Below are 19,275 nucleotides of genomic sequence, written 5' to 3' on the forward strand. Positions count from 1 at the left end.
ATGGAGTAAGACTGTGCTTGGTACCTTTAAGAGGAGCACCTGGGACTCCAGCCACCCTCTGTCTCACTTGGCCACAATCTCCACTGGTTTTCACAACCAAATATTATGGGGGCTTCTCTCCCTGGCACTGGGTTGGGGGGCCTGGTCTGGTGTTGGGACCCTTTGCTCTTTCAGGGGCAACCTCCCTAGTTGAGATATCCCTCCCAGTTTTTAATGGTCGCACGTGGGTGTGGGACCAGCCTGTTCCGCGTCTCTGTCCTTCCTACCATTCTCAAGGTGGCTTCTTCCATATTTCCTTAGTTGTAGGGCTTTGGTTCAGCAAAATTTCAGACAGTTCTCAATGATGGTTGCTTTGTAGTTTAGTTGTAATTTTGATGTGGTCATGAGAGAAGGCAAGCACAGCATTTATCTACTGCGCCATCTTGACTGGACCTCCTCTAGCTTCTTCAATTGAATGTTTAGTTCATTTATTTTCAATCATTCTTCCTTTTCCTTTGAATACAGTGCAATATGTTTCTTACTCTTCTTTAATGCTCTTCATCCTAAACTCTATTTTTTAAATAAACACACAGAAATTTGTGAAAGTCATCATAACTTGATGAATTATCACATTAGCTATTCTGATGGCTTTATAACCAGCACCTACGTTCAGAACAGATTATTAACATCACTCCAGGGACCCCCTTCTGTCCTCATTTACAATCTCTTTCCCAAAGGTAACTACTACTCTGACTTATAACATAAATTACTTTGCCTCCTTTTAATCTTGATATTAATGGAATTATGGAATAGGTATTATTTTGAGTATGGATAATTTTGTTCAGAATTATGTTTATAAAATTATTCCTATACTTTCAAGTAGTTTTTGTTCATTTTCATTGCTGTCCTGCATTCCATTGTCTGAATACACCACAGTATATTTACCCATTCTAAAGCTGATGGACATTTGGGTTGTTTCCAGTATTTGACGACTAGAAATAAAGTTGTTATGAATGTTCTGGAATATGACTTTCAGTTCACAGCTATACACATTTCTTAGGCATGGGGTAACAGTTGGATCATAGCACATGCATACGTTCTCTTTTACACATGCATATGCTTAATTTTAGTAAATAACTGTCCAAGTAGTTTTCCAAAGTGAATGTAATTTCCATTCTCTCTACTAAGTTATGAAAATTCTAATTGTTCCACATCCAACCATTTCTTGTATTGTCCATCTTATAAAATTGTAGCCTTTCTATGAGTGTGCAATAATATTCCATGGTGGTATTTTATTTGTAGTTACCTAATAACTTTTTACAACCATTAATTTTCAATCTTTCTGTATTCTTTCTTTTAGGTTTTGTTTAAACACTGCTCTGAAGACACTACATTTAGGATACATATGCAGGACTGGGTGATTCAATAGACCTCAAGAGGACAGAGCCAGATTCTAACTGAGGAACATAACAGAGTTGCAGGCTCAGCCAACATAAGTTCTGGGCAAAACTTGTGCCCAAACTTCTGCCCAGAGTGGAGTCTCTAGGTGAATTGGCACGCCAAAGAGATATTGTCATTTCATTTGCATAAAAGTCCACTGGTAGGTCCTGTTGACTCATAGATACTCAAACCCGTTTTTGAAAAAGTAGCATTTTCCAACATCCTCAACTATCTGAAAAATACATAAAATTTTGAGTCTGTTTCTTATTGATGGAAGCTATGAAGTCTAAGGCCAACTGTGCTCAGAACCCAAGTTGTAAGATAATGATATTTCATCCAACCAAAGAAGAGTTTCATGATTTCGATAAATATATTGCTTACATGGAATCCCAAGGTGCACATCGAGCTGGCCTGGCCAAGATAATTCCACCCAAGGAATGGAAAGCCAGACAGACCTATGACGACATCAACGACATCTTAATAGCCACTCCCCTCCAGCAGGTGGCCTCTGGGAAGGCAGGTGTGTTCATGCAATACCATAAAAAGAAGAAAGCCATGACAGTGGGAGAGTATCGCCACTTGGCAAACAGTGGGAAATATCGCACCCCACCACACTTGGACTTTGAGGATTTGGAGCGAAAATACTGGAAAACCCGCCTGTATGATTCACCGATATATGGCGCGGACATCAGTGGCTCCCTATTTGATGCAAGCACTAAACAATGGAACCTTGGACACCTCGGAACCATTCAGGACCTGCTGGAGCAGGAGTGTGGAGTTGTCATCGAAGGCGTCAACACGCCCTACCTGTACTTTGGCATGTGGAAGACCACCTTCGCCTGGCACACGGAGGACATGGACCTTTACAGCATCAACTACCTGCACTTCGGGGAGCCCAAAACGTGGTACGCGGTGCCCCCGGAACACGGCCAGCGCCTGGAACGCCTGGCCAAGGAGCTTTTCCCGGGCAGTTCGCGGAGCTGTGAGGCCTTCCTGCGGCACAAGGTGGCCCTCATGTCGCCCACTGTCCTCAGGGAGAACGGGATCCCCTTTAGTCGGATCACTCAGGAGGCTGGAGAGTTCATGGTGACGTTTCCCTATGGCTACCACGCCGGCTTCAACCACGGCTTCAACTGTGCGGAGGCCATCAATTTCGCCACCCCGCGATGGATCGACTATGGCAAAGTGGCCTCTCAGTGCAGCTGCGGGGAGGCCAGGGTCAGCTTCTCCATGGACGCCTTCGTGCGCATCCTGCAACCCGAGCGCTACGAGCTGTGGAAACGCGGGCAGGACCGGGCTGTCGTGGACCACGTGGAGCCCACGGCGCCGGGCAGCCAGGAGCTGAGCGCCTGGAGGGAGGCCTGGGCGCCCGGGAGAGCCACGCTGGGCCTGAGGCACCTCCAGCCCCCTAGGGCGGCACGCACCCCTCGGCGGGTGGCTCCCTGCAGTGGGCCCCGCCGTCGCCGTGCCCCTGTGCGCCAGGCATCCTCGCGCCCCTCGCAGTCCCGGGGTTCTGCCTCTGCGGCCCATTCTGGGGCTGCTGCCGCCCGCAGCTCCCCGGAGCCCGGCCCATCATCTCTGCCGTCAACCCCGGGTCAGTCTGCCGCAGATCTCCAGCCAAATGGTAGATGTGGTCATGGTCGTCGTCTTGGGGAACAGGAGACTCAAGAGTCCATTGTCCAGGCCCGGGCTAAGAGGTGCCTCTCCGTGGACTCAGCGAGCACAGCTCGGGACCTTGATGCTGAGCACAGCTGAACCCTGCCCACCCCTCAACCCCTATCTCTACATCGTGCAAAGGCTTCCGGGTGGTGCTGTGCCCCTGTCCCTAAAGCCCAGGTTATGCCTTTGTTTCCTGCTGCTCTTGTGTTTGGAGATTCATTGATACTGGTCACATTTACATCTCAGAGCTTTGGGCACATTCGTAGGTCATGGGCCTTGCATGAGAGTCCCCACTGTTGCCTCTGATCAGGTTGAGTCCTTGGTATTTACCAAGTTCGTTATAGTTTGTTCTTCCTCCCAGACCCTAGAATGTCTTTGGACATTGCTAACTCCTGTGTTGCCAACCGAGGTTTCATCCACTGGACACTCTTGTATCTTTGCAAAGTAGGTTCTGCTGAGTTTGCCAGAGCCTGATATACCCAGACTCCCATCTTCTGGGACAACTCTGAATGTTGCCCAGCTTCTGAAGAATCCTGGCCTTTGGTTCCCCTCCAATCTCCCTCCCTTTTTTCTTCCTCCTCCCCCTCCCACTTCCTTGCAAAATTTGGCCTTTTTGACCAATTAGGTCAGTAGAGCTCAGAAAATAATTTATGATCTTTCTGAGTTTATTGATGTATGGATTTAAAAATGTGTTATCATCAGTATTTGTTCACAAATATATTAAAGGTAACCAAAATGTTAACATCTGACTTTATTTCTAATATTGTCCATTCAACCAATTGTGAAGCATTGCGGTTGTTGTTTTCTTCACTTTTCTTAATAATTATATCAAACCATTTTAAGCAAAACTTATTTTTATGGGCTGGTGAATTGTGTGGTGTTGGTGAATGAAGTTGGAGGTGGCAGTTGGGTTCTGGCTGGCTGGATGGCAGGCTGGGGGGATTAGTTTTGTGGCCGTTTTCTTAAAGATGAGTTCTTGGAAATCATCTGGTACTTGATTGGGCAGTAGATCCCAAGTTGCTGGGAGAGATGAACAAGCATAGGACAAAAGTGCCCTCATCCAAATAGCTTCTCTCCAAGTCTCCACTGCTGTTTCAAGCTTGTATATATATTTCACATGGTTAATTCATTGATTCATCCTAATAAACAAGTCCACAAATAAGTGAACAAGATAATCTTAATTGGTCATAGGTGCTGTGAACAAACTAAAAAGGATGGGGCAATAGAGCAGAATGGACGGGTTGGCCTGGGTTCTAATGATGAGGGAAAGCTTCTTAGACCAGGAGACCCTTCCGAGACCCAACTGACAAGAAGAGAGGCCCAGAGCTGATTTCCACTTGAAGGAACAGCAAGTGTAATGGACCTAATGGGGGAACTTGGTGTTTTTGTTTTTCCAGGAATAGAAAGGAAGCTCATTTTGTCTGGGGTATAGGAAGGAAGAAGGAGAGAGGCAGGGTCTAGGGTATGCAGGACCTTGTGATTCATGTTAAGTATTTGAATGTTTTTCAACTTGAAATAAGAAGGCATTGGAAATTTAAAACAGCACTTGACATGATCTAATTTGCATGTTTAAATAATCAGCTTAGTTCTGCAGACAATATGGGGAAAGGAGAAGTAGTTAGAAAATCTAAGTAATACAAGTGAGAGTTGGGGTTACTTAGACTTATGTGTTAGTACTGAAAATGCACAGAAGTGAACAAACTCAGAATAAATTTTGGAAATTGAAACTGATAGTTTGGATATAGAAGGAAACATTTCAAAGACGCAAACTACCTCTCCCCTCCTCCTGGTTGTCCACCATAGAATTTCAGTAAGGCTCAGGAATTTGAAGCACCGTATAAAACTGAAGGCAGGAGTAATGAAAAAGTAGGGATTGTTTGAAGTTCTGATGGAGGAGCAGCAAAAATCCGTCTCACACCCCTACCACCATGCAGCTAGGCAACTTTATTTTTCCTAATGTAACAGGAAACGGAAGTGTATTCTGTGGAAAATCAAAGCTGAGAGTCTGAACTCAGGAACTCCCGGCATAGTGGAGGAAGGGAGTGAGATACTTAACTGACGAGGTATTGAGATGGTGGAACCACAAGATGGAAACAAACTAGAATCACTTGGAAGGTAGCAGCCCTGGAGAGCAACTGGCAAGAAATAAACTTTTATGTGATAAGTAACTGAGATCTTAAGGGTTTTTTTTGTCGTTCAATTTAGGTAAACTGTGGATATGGCAGTGCAGAGAAATAAAGAAATTCTGAAAAATTTTCTCTGAAGACAGTAGAAACTGAATTTTTCTTGTTATAGTTCAGAAATATTACAGTCTTTTCCCTGACAGATAGATGCTCTGGAAATCCTAAGATAAAAACATTTGGGTTTTTGAAGAATAAGAAGAAATTTTTTTTTTCCAGAAAATATTGCTCTCATTATACTCATATATATTTTCACTCAGTTACTTTCATACATTTTTCATTTATTTTTGTCCAATAAGGACACACAATATTAGGAATATAGTTTAGCTGTACCAATAAACTGGTTTCTAAATTAGTCTTCTTGAAAGGACAGGGAGCTGGGGGTGGTGCTGAAGGAGATTCTTCAAACCTATTCAAAATTCTATTTTCATGTCTACACAATTTGGACACTCAATTTGGACCACTCTTCTCAGTAAAAGATGCCCGTATCCAGCTGTTTCTCCACATCCAAGAAGTTTTTGCTATACTTGGTCTTGGAAAAGCGAAGGACATTGATCATGAAAATTATGTAAAGGAAAGGATAGAGCCACCTTTATCTCTCTGCCATGATGTCTCTCCTAGGTCTCTCTTCACTTCTGAGAAGTAACAACAGGAGTTTAGTGTACATTCTTCAAGTTTAGAGATGAAAGTCTTCATAGCCAAAAGTCATATGTCGTGTGCTTTTATCAACTTATCCCCACCACCACCATCTTTTTAAAAAGTCAATATTATACTTACAAGATCTAAAGACATTGTTATATATAAATCCTAGTCAGTCCAACAAAGTCAACTAGATCTGTGTAATTTTTTATTCATTACCCTGCTGATGGACAATAAGATTATTTCCAAATCTTTGTTAATTTAAACAATGCTTCACTAAATAGTTTTGTACATAGAAATAGAATTATTGGGTTGTATTTATGTTCATTTTTGACTTTTCTAGGAACAACCCGATTGGCCTCCAATTTCTACCTCCATTAGCAGTGGGGGAGAGTTCTGGTTTCTCCATATCTTGGGCCATTTTTATATTGTCAGACCTTTTCATTCTTCTTCATCCTAATGGGTGAAAAATACTACCTTGTTGCATTTCCCTGATTGCTAGTGATCCTGCACATCTTTTCATATTTATCGGCCATTTGGATTTCTTCTTTTGTGAATTGCCTACCCTAAGGCTTTGTCCACTTTTTTGAGGTTTTTATTTTATTTTATTTTTTTAATCTGTGGTAGTTTTGTGATTTTCAGGATACTGATTCACTGTCTATTTTATGTATGATAAAAAAATTTCCCCTGGCTTGTAATTTCTTTTAATTTTTTTTGATGTTATTGCATTAGGGTTCTCCAGAGAAACAGAATCGATAAGGTAGATACAGATATATATGAGGAGCTTTATTACAGGAATTAGTTCAAGTGGTTATGGAGGCCAAGAATTCCCAGGATCAGGCAGATCAGCTGCCTGCAAGCTGGAGAACCAGGAATATGGTGGTATAATTCCGTCTGAGTCTGAACACCTGAGAACCTGGGTGCCAATGGTATAAGTCCAAGTCTTGGGCTGCAAGCCCAGGAACCACGAGTACCTGGGAGTATGTAAGCTGTCCCAGGGCAGGCAAAGAAGAAGGTGTCAGCTCCAGCCCAAAGTGAATTCGTCCTCTGCTCTTTTGTTCTATTCAGGCTCTGAATGGTTTGGATGATCCCACCTGTATCGGTGAAAGCATCTTTACTCAGTCTAGTGATGCAAGTGCTAATCTCTTCCCAAGACACCCAGGCAGACATACCCAGAAATAATGCTCTACCAGCTGTCTGAGCATCTCTTAGCTCAGTCCAGTCCATACATAAAAATCACCATTACATTTGTCACTACATTGGAATCGGGTAAATATATCAGACATTTCCATCTTGGTGCTTTGGTTCTCTAAGACATTTTTTTCACCCTGAGTTCATAAAGACATTCTTCAATATTTTCTCTCATAGTCTTTTTAAAAAGTTATGTTTTGTATCTTCAGTCTGTAATCGATCTAAATTTAAGTAAGTATCACATATGGAATAGTCCTTTCCTCCCCACCAGTTTGATATGCCACCTCCATTATATACAGAGTCCCACATACACGTATATTGTGCCTGGCCCTTGTGTACATAGATGTATTTATCCACTGGAGCTCAAATATCGCTGTTTGATAAGGGAGAAGCCACCCCTCTTTGTTCTCCTTTTAAGAATCATCTTGGAGATTCTTATTTGCCTGACTCCACCACTGACTAGATGTGTCACCTTGAGTAAATTGCTTAATGTCTCCTTGACTCAGTTTCCTCATCTGATAAATAAGGCTAATGGGATTTCCCTTATGGCTAATAGAGTCATTATATGGATTAAAAGAGTTATTCTGTGCAGAATACATTGAACGGTGTCTAGCATTTGATAGTCACCATATGTGTTAGTTACTTTTAATAATAAAGAGGGACTTCTGTTCATTAAAAGATATGAAAAAGAGAGTGAAAAGACAAATCAAGGAGTGAAAGATTGTATTACTCATATCCAGAATATATAAAGAACTATTATAAAGACAGAAAGACTGACAGCGCAACAGAAAAAAGGACAAAATATTTGATTAGGCACTTCATGAAGGAGCATATCCAACTGGCCAATAAACACACAAAAAATTACTCACCCTCATGAGTAATCAAGGAAATGCAAGTTATAATAAGACACACCTATGCCTTCACCTGATTGGCCAAAACTAAAAAGGCTGATTATCAACAAAGGTTTGCAAAAGTTAAGAGCAACAAGCACCCTCATATGAAGCTAGTGAACATGTAATTTGGTAAAAACTGTTGAAAAACTGGCAAAATAAAGTGAGAATTCACATAACCTATGACCAAGAGATCCACTTTTAGGCATGAGTGAGGGTGCTCCAATATACAAGTGGGAGAATATTCAGAGCAACGGTGTAAGAGGCCAAAAGTGGAAACAACCCAAAGACTCAGTAACAATAAAAATGTTCGTGGGATTGAATACAGCCCCCAAGCAGAACAAAGTCCAGCTATATGCAACCACATAATGAAAAATACACACAAAAGAATACATTAAAGTACATGTAATATGAGTCTATTTTTTAAGGTCTTACAACATTTTCAAAACTGGATATAGTTTTAATTTTGTATTCTTTACGAAAACGAATATGCCTGTAGTTAGGATAGAGTTATTCTAAGAGGCAGATGGGGCTGTACTCCCAGAGGCTCCTGGGTGCCTGGCAATGTTGTATTTCTTGACCTGGGTGGTGGTTCCACTGTTGTTCACTCTGCAGTTATTAATAGTTATTAATATATGTACAGTTAAGCTGTATATATGTGATTTATGACGCTGTAAGCACATTATAGTTTATAATTTTAAAATGTTAAAAAAAAACAACCTGTTTTCTACTTTAAAAAATTATCATGTAGTGCTTTATAGAATCATTCGGTTTATATTGTGTTGTATTGTTTTATAGACTGTTTTAAAAATCTAAATTGTATTTCTAATTTTTTTCATTCCAATATTATTGATGCCTTCTTTTGTTTATTTATTATTTATTGTGTTACATTTAGTGAGACTATTTTTTCAGAACAGTTTTAGATTTACAAGAAATTGAGCAGATAGTTTGGCGATTTCCCATATAACCACCCCTAACCCACCCACTCACATTTTCCCCTATAATTAACATCTTACATTACTATGATACGTTTGTTACAATTAATGAACCAATACCAACATGTCATTGTTCATTAAAGGCCATAGTTTATTCAGATTTCCTCAGTTTTTACCCAATGTCCTTTTTCTATTCCAAGATCCCATCCAAAATACCAAATTACATTTAGTTTTTATGTCTCTTTATGATTCTCTCAGCTGTAACAGATTCTCAGGACTTTTCCTTGTTTTCAACAAAATGTTTAGAAACTTGACAATTTGGGGGAGTATTGTACAGGCATACTTACAAAGCCCATCTTGGAATTTGTCTGATGTTTTTCTTATGATCAGCCTGGGTTTATGCATTTTCTGGAAGAAGATTACAGAGGTAAAGTGTAATTTTTATCACATCATATCAAGGACATATACTATCAATATAATTTAGGACTCTCGATGTTGACCTTGCTGAAATAGTGTTTGTCTCCACTATAAAATTACTACCCCCACCCTACTTACCACTCTGTACTCCTGAAGACAGTCAATATTCGCAGGCCACACTCAGTGGGCAGGGTGTTACACTTCTCTCCTTTAGGGTGGAGTACTATATAATTTATTTAGAGTCTTCTGCAGGAGAGATTTATTTGTCTTCTCATCCCAATTTTTGATTTACTCAACCATTTGTTTATATCATTATGACTCATAGACACTTATTTTATACTTTGGGCTATCATTTAATACTACTTTACTTTGTTGCTGAAATTGTTTCCTTTGGTTCCTGTGCCCTCATCAATGTGTTTGTTTTTAGCACATCCTTAATTTCAGGCACTACAAGATGCTCTAGGCTCATGTGTATTTCCTGCCCCAGTGCTTGAAACATTTTTTCCTTCATCAGTATCACCAGTTTTTTATTTTAATTTTCTTTGAAAGTATCGTATTTCTGTTTTTATTAATCATCTATATTTTTGTCTGTTTGTTTTCCCTTTTGTTTATCATTCTATCATTATATTTTATTTTTCCTTTTCTTTTGCATAATTCTCTTATTTTTTTTTGCAAATGATTTGAGTTGAACATAAAAATCAATAGATTTTTAAAAGTTATATCAATATTGTAGATATTATGTGGATATTAATTTTCAAATAATATGTTTGGGTTCAGTATTTTTATTGTTGACTTTCAATTTTATTTCATGTGGTCAAGATTGTGCTCAATATGTTGATTCTATGGAATTTTTATTGATATTTTTGTGGTCTTACATTGGTACATTTTTGTAAATGTTTTATATGTATTGAAAAGCATTTTCCATTTGCTATGTGATTGTTACAGTTCAACGTTGTTAAAGTTGTTCAAACTATCAGAGCATTATTAATTTTCTTCCCTGCTCATCTACCAGTTTCTGAGAGAATGTTTAAAAAAAAAAAAACTCCCACCATGATAACAAATATGTCAATTTTATCTTATAATTCTCAGTCTTTGTATTCTGTCTCAGTTTATATGATTAGATGCATAAAGTTCATCACTGTAATATTTTCTTCGTGAGTTTTTCTTTTTGATAACTATAAGAAGTCCTTCCTTTACCCTATAAATACATTTGATATTAATTACTGCTTGATCAGGTTTTTGTTGTTTAATATTTGCATGGTTTTACTTTCCCACTCCTTTACTTTCAACCTCTCTGCTTGCTTTGTTTTAAGATTGCTTCAAAGAAACATAAGGGCATCTTCTCTTTTGGTGGATGCCGCTGAGTAAGTATGGTTAAAGTCTCTCCCATGGTTGTCCTGTCTAAGTCGGAGTCTCCCAAGGAGCCAGAACAGCAGCAGAAGTTCTTCATTGTAGGTTTGAGCTTTGAAACAACCGATGAGAGTCTGAGGAGCCATTTTGAGCAATGGAGAATGCTCACAGACTGTGTGGCGACGAGACACCCAAACGCCAAGTGCTCCAGAGGCTTTGGGTTTGTCACCTATGCCACAGCGGAGGAGGTGGTTACACCCATGAATGCAACGTCACAGAAGGTGGATGGAGGAGTTGTGGAACCAGAGGGCTGTCTCAAGAGAAGATTCTCAAATACCTGGTGCCCACTTCACTGTGAGAAAGATTTGTGTGGGTGGTATAAAAGAAAACGCTGAAGAACATAACCTAATAAATTATTTTGAACAGTGTGGGAACATTGAAGTGATTGAAATCATGGTTGACCGAGGTGGTGGCAAGAAGAGAGGCTTTGCTTTTGTAACCTGTGATGACCATGACTCTGTAGACTAGATTGTCATGCACAAATACCGTACTGTGAATGGCCACAACTGTAAGGGAAGCCCTGTCTAAGCAGGAGATGGCTAGTGCTTCCTCCAGCCAAAGAGGTCGAATTGATTCTGGAAACTTCGGTGGTGGTCAAGGAGGTGGTTTTGGTGGGAATGACAGCTTTGGTCATGGAAGAAAAGTCAGTGGTCGAGGTGGCTTTGGTGGCTGTCATGCAGGGTGTCAAGCAGGGTATCTGGTCCTGCTCCCCACATAAGAACGCAGGATATAGGTAGGCCAAAAAGGAACACCCACGGAGCCATTGATAGGGGGTTCATACCACTATATTCTCGCTGGCGGCCTGGCGAGACATACGAAGTAGGATCCACACGATGCACAATCCGCCATCCACTTTGCATGCCAACCAACCAACCAACACAGTCATGGCAGTTATGTCAGTGGCAAATTGGCTAACTGGTTACAGCTGATGGCCAATCAGTCACAGCTGATGGCCATCTAACAACCGAGCCAGCACCATTCCACGTGAGGCCGAGAACCTGGAACTGCTCTCCTGGGACTCTGTCCCCACAGTGGCAGTTGTAGTGATGGCAGACCTGGTGGCAGGGGATGGCTATAATGGATTTGGTAATGATGGATGCAATTTTGGAGATGGCGGAAGTTACAAAGATTTTGGCAGTTACAACAATCAATTTTCAAAGTTTGGACTCAGGAAAGGAGAAAACATTGGAGGCAGAAGTTCTGGTCTTTATGGTGATACAGGCTAGTACTTTGCCAAACCACGAAACCAAGGTGGCTATGGTCGTTCCAGAAGCAGCAGTAGCTATGACAGTGGCAGAAGGTTTTAATTATTGCCAGGAAGCAAATTTAGCAGGAGAGGAGAGCCATGAAGTGATAGGGAAGCTAGAGTTTTGTGAACTCAGCCAAGCACCGTGGTGGCAGGGCCTACCTGCTACAAAGAAGACATGTTTTAGACAATACTCATGTATATGGGGAAAGAACTTGAGGACTGTATTTGTGCTTATTCTATAACAGGTTATTTTAGTTTCTGTTTTGTGCAAAGTGAAAAGATTTCCAACAAAGGGTTTTAATTATTTATTTATTTTGTCCCCATGCTGTTGATTGCTAAATGTAATAGTCTGATCATGATGCTGAATAAATGTGTCTTTAAACACACACACACACACACACACACACACACAAACAAATAAAGAAAAGGGCATGGACAAAGTGAGATCATTAACTAGGACACTAGCCACAGTGATTACAGTATGTGGTTAACTGATGAGATTAGACTTTTACCAGGTATAAAGCCAGGCCCATCAGGATGTGGGAGACTAGCTATCACGACGACGCTCTCTCTGGGTCCTGCAGTAACTTCACCTGGAATAAGGATTTTGCTGGTAGAAGGTAGGTCGCTTTATTTTTGCTATTTGTGCTTGCACGCAAAAGAATTATTTTCCTATTACATGTTTAAAGAAGTGACTATAGTTATATACATGAGATTATGTATATTATATATACTACATATATATACTATTATATATACCATATATAATAGTATATATATGCATTGGGATATCCTTTCCTTGAGTTAAAACAAGGTTTATTTTTAAACTGTTTTTCAAACTTGTGGGGTTAATTTTTTTCTTAATATTTTCTTGGTAAAAGTCACAAAGATTTTCAGGAACAAGTACGGCATTTAGGGCGTTAGTATCAAATGGAAATAAGAGCATTTCTAGAACTGGGAAAGGAATCAATCAGTTGGAAGGAACTTGGAAACTATGTGAGATTAAATTAGCGATCTTGATTGGATAATGGGGGCATTGGAATTGGGACAGTGTTGATTGCATTAGAATTGTTAAGGGACATATATAGCCTGACCTTGAGCAGAGCATGTTTCATTTAGAGGCTGAATCCTTCAAGGAAATCCCTGGCAACCACTTTTCTATTTCGTTTCTATAAGTTCCACTCGCTGGATTATATGGTAGTTCTATTAATTTTTTGAGGAAACTCCATACCATTTTCCATAGTGGCTGCACCAATCTACATTGCTACCAACAGTGAAGTTTTTATTTTATTTTTCTCCCTTAAGTTCTAATCGTGAAATTAACATTGCCATGCCAATTTTCTTTAACTTGGTGCTAAATCAGTATTTCTTTTGCCATTTACTTATTTTCAAATATTCTGTATTCTTTTCTTTCGGTTTAGCTTTTAATCTTCCTCGAAGAGACTTTCCATTACAGTGCGATGAGGAGCCATCCATGCACTCAAGCCCGTGACTCAGGAGAGCCCTCAGTGACACCAACACCCCAACGGAGGAACCTTACAGAATTGCAGCTTGAGCCTTGACTTGGTTCAGCTCCCCTGAGATATACTCCCATTTCCTTTGGGCACAAAATGCTGACCAAAGTGGAGTCCCACGGGTCAGTCCGCAAGCCTGGAAAAGATATCACCTCATTTGTTTAAAAGCTCAATCAAGTCTGAGTAACTGCCTCACAGATACACCAAACTGTTTTTAAAATAAATAAGAAATAGTGAAGACATTACTCCCATCATTCTCAGATCTCTAAAACATACCTAAGAACCTGGGGACCCACTTACTATATTGAGCCATGAAGTCTAATAAGCACTGTGGTACCCAGGGTTCAAGTTATACAATCATGACCTTCCATCCAACCATGGAAGAATTTAAAGATTTCAACAAATATATTGCTTACGTGGAATCCCAAGGTGCACATCGAGCTGGCCTGGCCAAGATAATTCCACCCAAGGAATGGAAAGCCAGACAGACCTATGACGACATCAACGACATCTTAATAGCCACTCCCCTCCAGCAGGTGGCCTCTGGGAAGGCAGGTGTGTTCATGCAATACCACAAAAAGAAGAAAGCCATGACAGTGGGGGAGTATCGCCACTTGGCAAACAGTGGGAAATATCGCACCCCACCACACTTGGACTTTGAGGATTTGGAGCGAAAATACTGGAAAACCCGCCTGTATGATTCACCGATATATGGCGCGGACATCAGTGGCTCCCTATTTGATGCAAGCACTAAACAATGGAACCTTGGACACCTCGGAACCATTCAGGACCTGCTGGAGCAGGAGTGTGGAGTTGTCATCGAAGGCGTCAACACGCCCTACCTGTACTTTGGCATGTGGAAGACCACCTTCGCCTGGCACACGGAGGACATGGACCTTTACAGCATCAACTACCTGCACTTCGGGGAGCCCAAAACGTGGTACGCGGTGCCCCCGGAACACGGCCAGCGCCTGGAACGCCTGGCTAAGGAGCTTTTCCCGGGCAGTTCGCGGAGCTGTGAGGCCTTCCTGCGGCACAAGGTGGCCCTCATGTCGCCCACTGTCCTCAGGGAGAACGGGATCCCCTTCAGTCGGATCACTCAGGAGGCTGGAGAGTTCATGGTGACGTTTCCCTATGGCTACCACGCCGGCTTCAACCACGGCTTCAACTGTGCGGAGGCCATCAATTTCGCCACCCCGCGATGGATCGACTATGGCAAAGTGGCCTCTCAGTGCAGCTGCGGGGAGGCCAGGGTCAGCTTCTCCATGGACGCCTTCGTGCGCATCCTGCAACCCGAGCGCTACGAGCTGTGGAAACGCGGGCAGGACCGGGCTGTCGTGGACCACGTGGAGCCCACGGCGCCGGGCAGCCAGGAGCTGAGCGCCTGGAGGGAGGCCTGGGCGCCCGGGAGAGCCACGCTGGGCCTGAGGCACCTCCAGCCCCCTAGGGCGGCACGCACCCCTCGGCGGGTGGCTCCCAGCAGTGCGCCCCGCCGTCGCCGTGCCCCTGTGCGCCAGGCATCCTCGGGCCCCTCGCAGTCCCGGGGTTCTGCCTCTGTGGCCCATTCTGGGGCTGCTGCCGCCCGCAGCTCCCCGGAGCCCGGCCCATCATCTCTGCCGTCAACCCCGGGTCAGTCTGCCGCAGATCTCCAGCCAAATGGTAGATGTGGTCATGGTCGTCGTCTTCGGGAACAGGAGACTCAAGAGTCCATTGTCCAGGCCCGGGCTAAGAGGTGCCTCTCCGTGGGCAGAGAGCGCACAGCTGGGAACCGCAAGGCCCCGCCTCTGCCTGCTGGTGGACTATCCATAGACAACCATGCACCGCTGAGCCCTGAGTCCCCGCATCCTGTTAAGCCTTCTGGGTGCTGTTGTGCCCCTGATCTTCAACCCTTGGGGCCCCCGTTAGATCCCGATGAACTCATGCACCCTGGCCATTGCCTGCTATCTCTGGACAGTATTACAGCCAGTCTCCTTGACAGTGTCCCACTAACTCCTCCCAATGTCAGTGGGACTCAGAGATGGTTTTCCAGGGACGATGCTGGAGACTGGAAAGCCCCTGTGAACCTCCCTGAGGTTGTAAGGATGGACCACTCTTATGCTCGTATGGTCCTGGCCCCGGGTGCTGTTCCCAGAATCTCTTGGACCCCTGACTGTGATCTCCTGGGGCTAAAGTTAGAGGCAGCTGCATCTCTTGAGCCCTGGAACATGTTCACCACTAATGGACAGTCTTCAGTCTTTGAGCCCATGACTATTGAAGATTTTGCCCAATATGACTGTATCTGACCTTCAGTCCTGGGAACCACAGAAACTCCCAGCCAAGCAACAATGTGGGCTGGACTTGTCCCCAGTCATGATGCTTTAACTTCTAGAAATGACACATTTCCTAAGCTGCTAGATGTTTCTACTACTATGACAACCAGGGCTCCCAGTTGCCACTGCAGTGGACTTCCCCATCCGGAGAGCTGTCATCGAATGCCGTAGAACCTCTCAGGGATTCTCAGCCGACTCCTGAATATTGATGGGCTTTTGGCCTCTGTCTTGCCCTAGATGCCATGGACACTGTGTGTTTTGATGGCACCCTCAGAATAATACCTCCTTGCAGTGGTATACCCCAAGGAGAAAATTCTGAGATGTTCTAAGTTAAATTATAGCAGCCATAGGGTGCGAGAGACAGAACTGTTAGTGTGTTAATAGCTGTGGGCCAGCTAACAAAAGACTTCTCACATTCCTGTGGATGTCTGTTGGAATTTCGGATTGATTTCCAGATGGCTATTTCCGCAGATTGCTTTAGCTAGGCACCATGGAACTCCAGGAGCCTCCACGTGTTGTTTACATGTGGGCTTTCCCTTCTGCTACCCACCGCCAATCTACAGGAGCAGACAGTTCTTTATGCGGACTCTGCGTCTATCCCACAGCTGGCCTTGCTTTACCTTCCACCCGTTTGCCTATGGCTGAAAGGTAAATTTCTTTCAGCCTACCTCTTTCTTCCCTTTTTCCCCTACTTGACGTACAAAAATGCGGTAAAACTCTGGGACAATGGACATGTCTTTCCTACCTAGTCATGCCACTGCGGATTTAGACTCCATGCCCCAAGACTGGTCTTCCTTTTGTGTAGCATTTGGCTCAGTAAAACCTTACTTACAAAAAGACTTTTAGCCATGGAAATTTAAGATTGTTTGCTTGTTTGCTTGTTTGTTTGCTTGTTTAACAGCCTCCAGCCCCCAGTAATCTGGGGCAACGTTGGATGCTGTGAACCTGGCTGAGCCCCTTCATCTCCAAGTTGCATCTGGGCCTCTGGGCCCTGCCTTCCACTGGCGTTAATCGCTACGGCCACAACGGAGCCCCAGGAACTTCTCATAGTCCTGCAGCTCTGGCACACGCCACCTTCCAGGTCAACACACAGGCCACTGCTCATGCTGAAACTAGACCTGTTGCCCAGTGAGTCCGTCAGTCAGTGCTGCCTCAGGAATGTTTGTAATTTTATTGATGTATATTAGCCTTGTTATCCTAGGTTTATCTGCAAAACAAAGAAAGGTAAAATCCAAAAAAGAAAAAATTTTTTTTTAAATCAGAATTATATAAAAGATATATCTTGTTAAAAACAAGACAACAAGGACCAAAATGGAGTCACTTATGCTAAGCTTCACATCACCAAACCAAGACTTAATTGCAGTTTCCATTTTTCCAGAAATGGAATCTTAAACCTATCAGTCAGGAATCACCTCATCAGCACTAACTGATAATCTGCCTGACAGAGCCCTGCCATCTCCTAAAGAAAAGGAACCTTACATTAACCAACCCACGTGTCTTGCCTCAGAGCATAACGTTCTTCTTCCCATTCCCCTTTGACTTTCATTTTCTATAGCTCTTCCGAGCTCCTTTCTATCTGCTAGAGTGGATGTTGCCCAATTTGAATCGATTTTTGCTCAAATAAACTCTTAATATTTTAAATATGCCTCAGCTTATCTTTTAACAATCTAAAACAAAGTGAGTTTAAAAAGTTAAAGGTAAAAGAACAGGCAAAACTCTATATCAAGCAAAATACAAACAGAAAGCAGGAGTTTTGTACTTAAATATCAGACAAACTAGAACTGAGTTTCAAATGTACATAGAAAGGCTCTTTATAAAGCTAAAGGCTAAATTTCACCATGAAAATATGGCACTCATGAATATCCATGCAACTTTGATAAAGTATAAATCACAGAAAATAAAACAAGTTAAAAGAAGCACATTAAAATACGATATTATATGTGATATTGTGACTTATCATAATATTTGGTCTTCATCCTAGATTCTGGCACAGGGCTTCTAAAATCCTTGGAATTTCGTAAGAGATAAAAGTAAGTTATAAAGTTGCCTTTTGTTATGTTAGTAAGGCAACTTTTGGAATGCACCTTTGTCACCTAAGGATGGGGGTCTGTCACCAGAGAAAACAACAGCGTCATTAGGGGGTTGGAACTTTAAGTCTCACTCCCCCCATGCCTCCCCCGTCCCCCAGCCCCTGGGAGGGGAAGGCTGGAGGCTAAATCAATCACCAGTGGCCAGTGATTTAATCAGTCATAGAAGTTCTTCATTAAAAACCTCCCTAAAAACCCAAAAGCACAGGGTTCGAGGATTTTCCAGGTGGGTGAACCCGTGGAGGAGTTGGGAGAGTGGCATTCCTGGAGAGAGCATGGAAGCTCCACCCGCTTCCTCCATACCTTGCTCCATGCATCTCTTCCATCTGGCTGTCCCTGAGTTATGTCCTTTTATAATAAACTGGTAATCTATGAGTCACATCTGTTCTGCATTCTGTGAGATGCTCTAGCAAATGAATTAAACCCAAGGAGGGGCTCGTGGGAACCTCTGATTTAAAGCCCATCTGTCAGGGTACCTGGGCTTGTGACTGGCATCTGAAGGGCTGCTGGCAGTCTTGTCGGACTGAGCCCTTAACCTGTACAACCTGGTGCTGCCTCCAGTAGAGAGTGTCAGAATTGAGTTGAATGGTAGGACAACCTGCTGGGGTCCCGAGCATTGTTGGTGTTGGTACATTGGAATTGGGTGTTCAGAAGCCCCTTTCTCCTCACTTAGTACAAGACAGAAAAAAATAGACAAGCTTAAGGATACAGAAAACTTAACATTAACAATAAGGTAGAATTTTTGTACCTGGTAATAGCGTACTCCCTTTTTTCAAGTGCCAACAGATCAATAACAAAATAGACATATATTAGGGTGAAAAGAATATCAATAAATCCAAAATAAAAAATAAAATCAGACTTCTTAATTTTCATGAAATAAAAGTAGACGTTAATTTTTTTAAAATCAGGAAACACAGAGGGCTTTCTTTCTGGAAAGTTAGAAATTCTCAATGGAATGATTTGTAGATTAGAGGACAGAAGGTACAATAGCCAAATTCCCAGGAAACAGAATATTTGTTAACTCTATGAACTCTGGAGACAGACTGCCTGGTTTTGAATCCCAGATTCACTCTTTACAGTTTGTGTGACCTTAGCAAATTACTTAACTTCATAGTGACTCAGTTTCCTCAACTGTAAAATGGAGATAGTAATAGCACTTTCCTCATATGACTGATGTGACAATTCTACGAGTTAATTTTCTAAAGCACTAAGATAGATACCTGGGGCAAGCAATGAGCCTTACTGAAGAGTTTTTAGATTTAAAAATGAATGAAATACATACAGGAATATACAAGATTCAGTTAAAATGGCACTGAGGAAAATTTACAGTCTTAAGTATGTTTTTATCAAAAAAATTGAAAGAATGAAATTAACTA

General features: G+C 42.3%; 2 protein-coding genes and 1 pseudogene across 2 annotated transcripts in view; all 3 read left to right on the top strand.

Moving 5' to 3' along the window:
* KDM4D (lysine demethylase 4D) overlaps positions 1-3,665 on the top strand; it is a 29,086-nt gene extending 25,421 nt beyond the window's left edge. The window contains exon 3 of the mRNA XM_033121871.1: positions 1,340-3,665. Within this exon, the coding sequence (XP_032977762.1) occupies positions 1,690-3,174 (1,485 nt within the window). The 5' untranslated portion in view covers positions 1,340-1,689 and the 3' untranslated portion in view covers positions 3,175-3,665. The remainder of the gene's footprint in view (positions 1-1,339) is intronic.
* Positions 3,666-10,700: 7,035 nt separating this feature from the next.
* LOC117029766 (heterogeneous nuclear ribonucleoprotein A1-like) lies at positions 10,701-12,047 on the top strand (annotated as a pseudogene).
* Positions 12,048-13,814: 1,767 nt separating this feature from the next.
* On the top strand, positions 13,815-15,785 carry LOC117029768 (lysine-specific demethylase 4D-like). The gene has a single exon (XM_033118949.1). The coding sequence runs from the start codon at positions 13,815-13,817 to the stop codon at positions 15,783-15,785; it is 1,971 nt and encodes a 656-aa protein (XP_032974840.1).
* The last annotated feature ends 3,490 nt before the right edge of the window (positions 15,786-19,275 follow it).

This window comes from Rhinolophus ferrumequinum, chromosome 11 (genome assembly GCF_004115265.2).
Source record: "Rhinolophus ferrumequinum isolate MPI-CBG mRhiFer1 chromosome 11, mRhiFer1_v1.p, whole genome shotgun sequence".
Taxonomy (NCBI): domain Eukaryota; kingdom Metazoa; phylum Chordata; class Mammalia; order Chiroptera; family Rhinolophidae; genus Rhinolophus; species Rhinolophus ferrumequinum.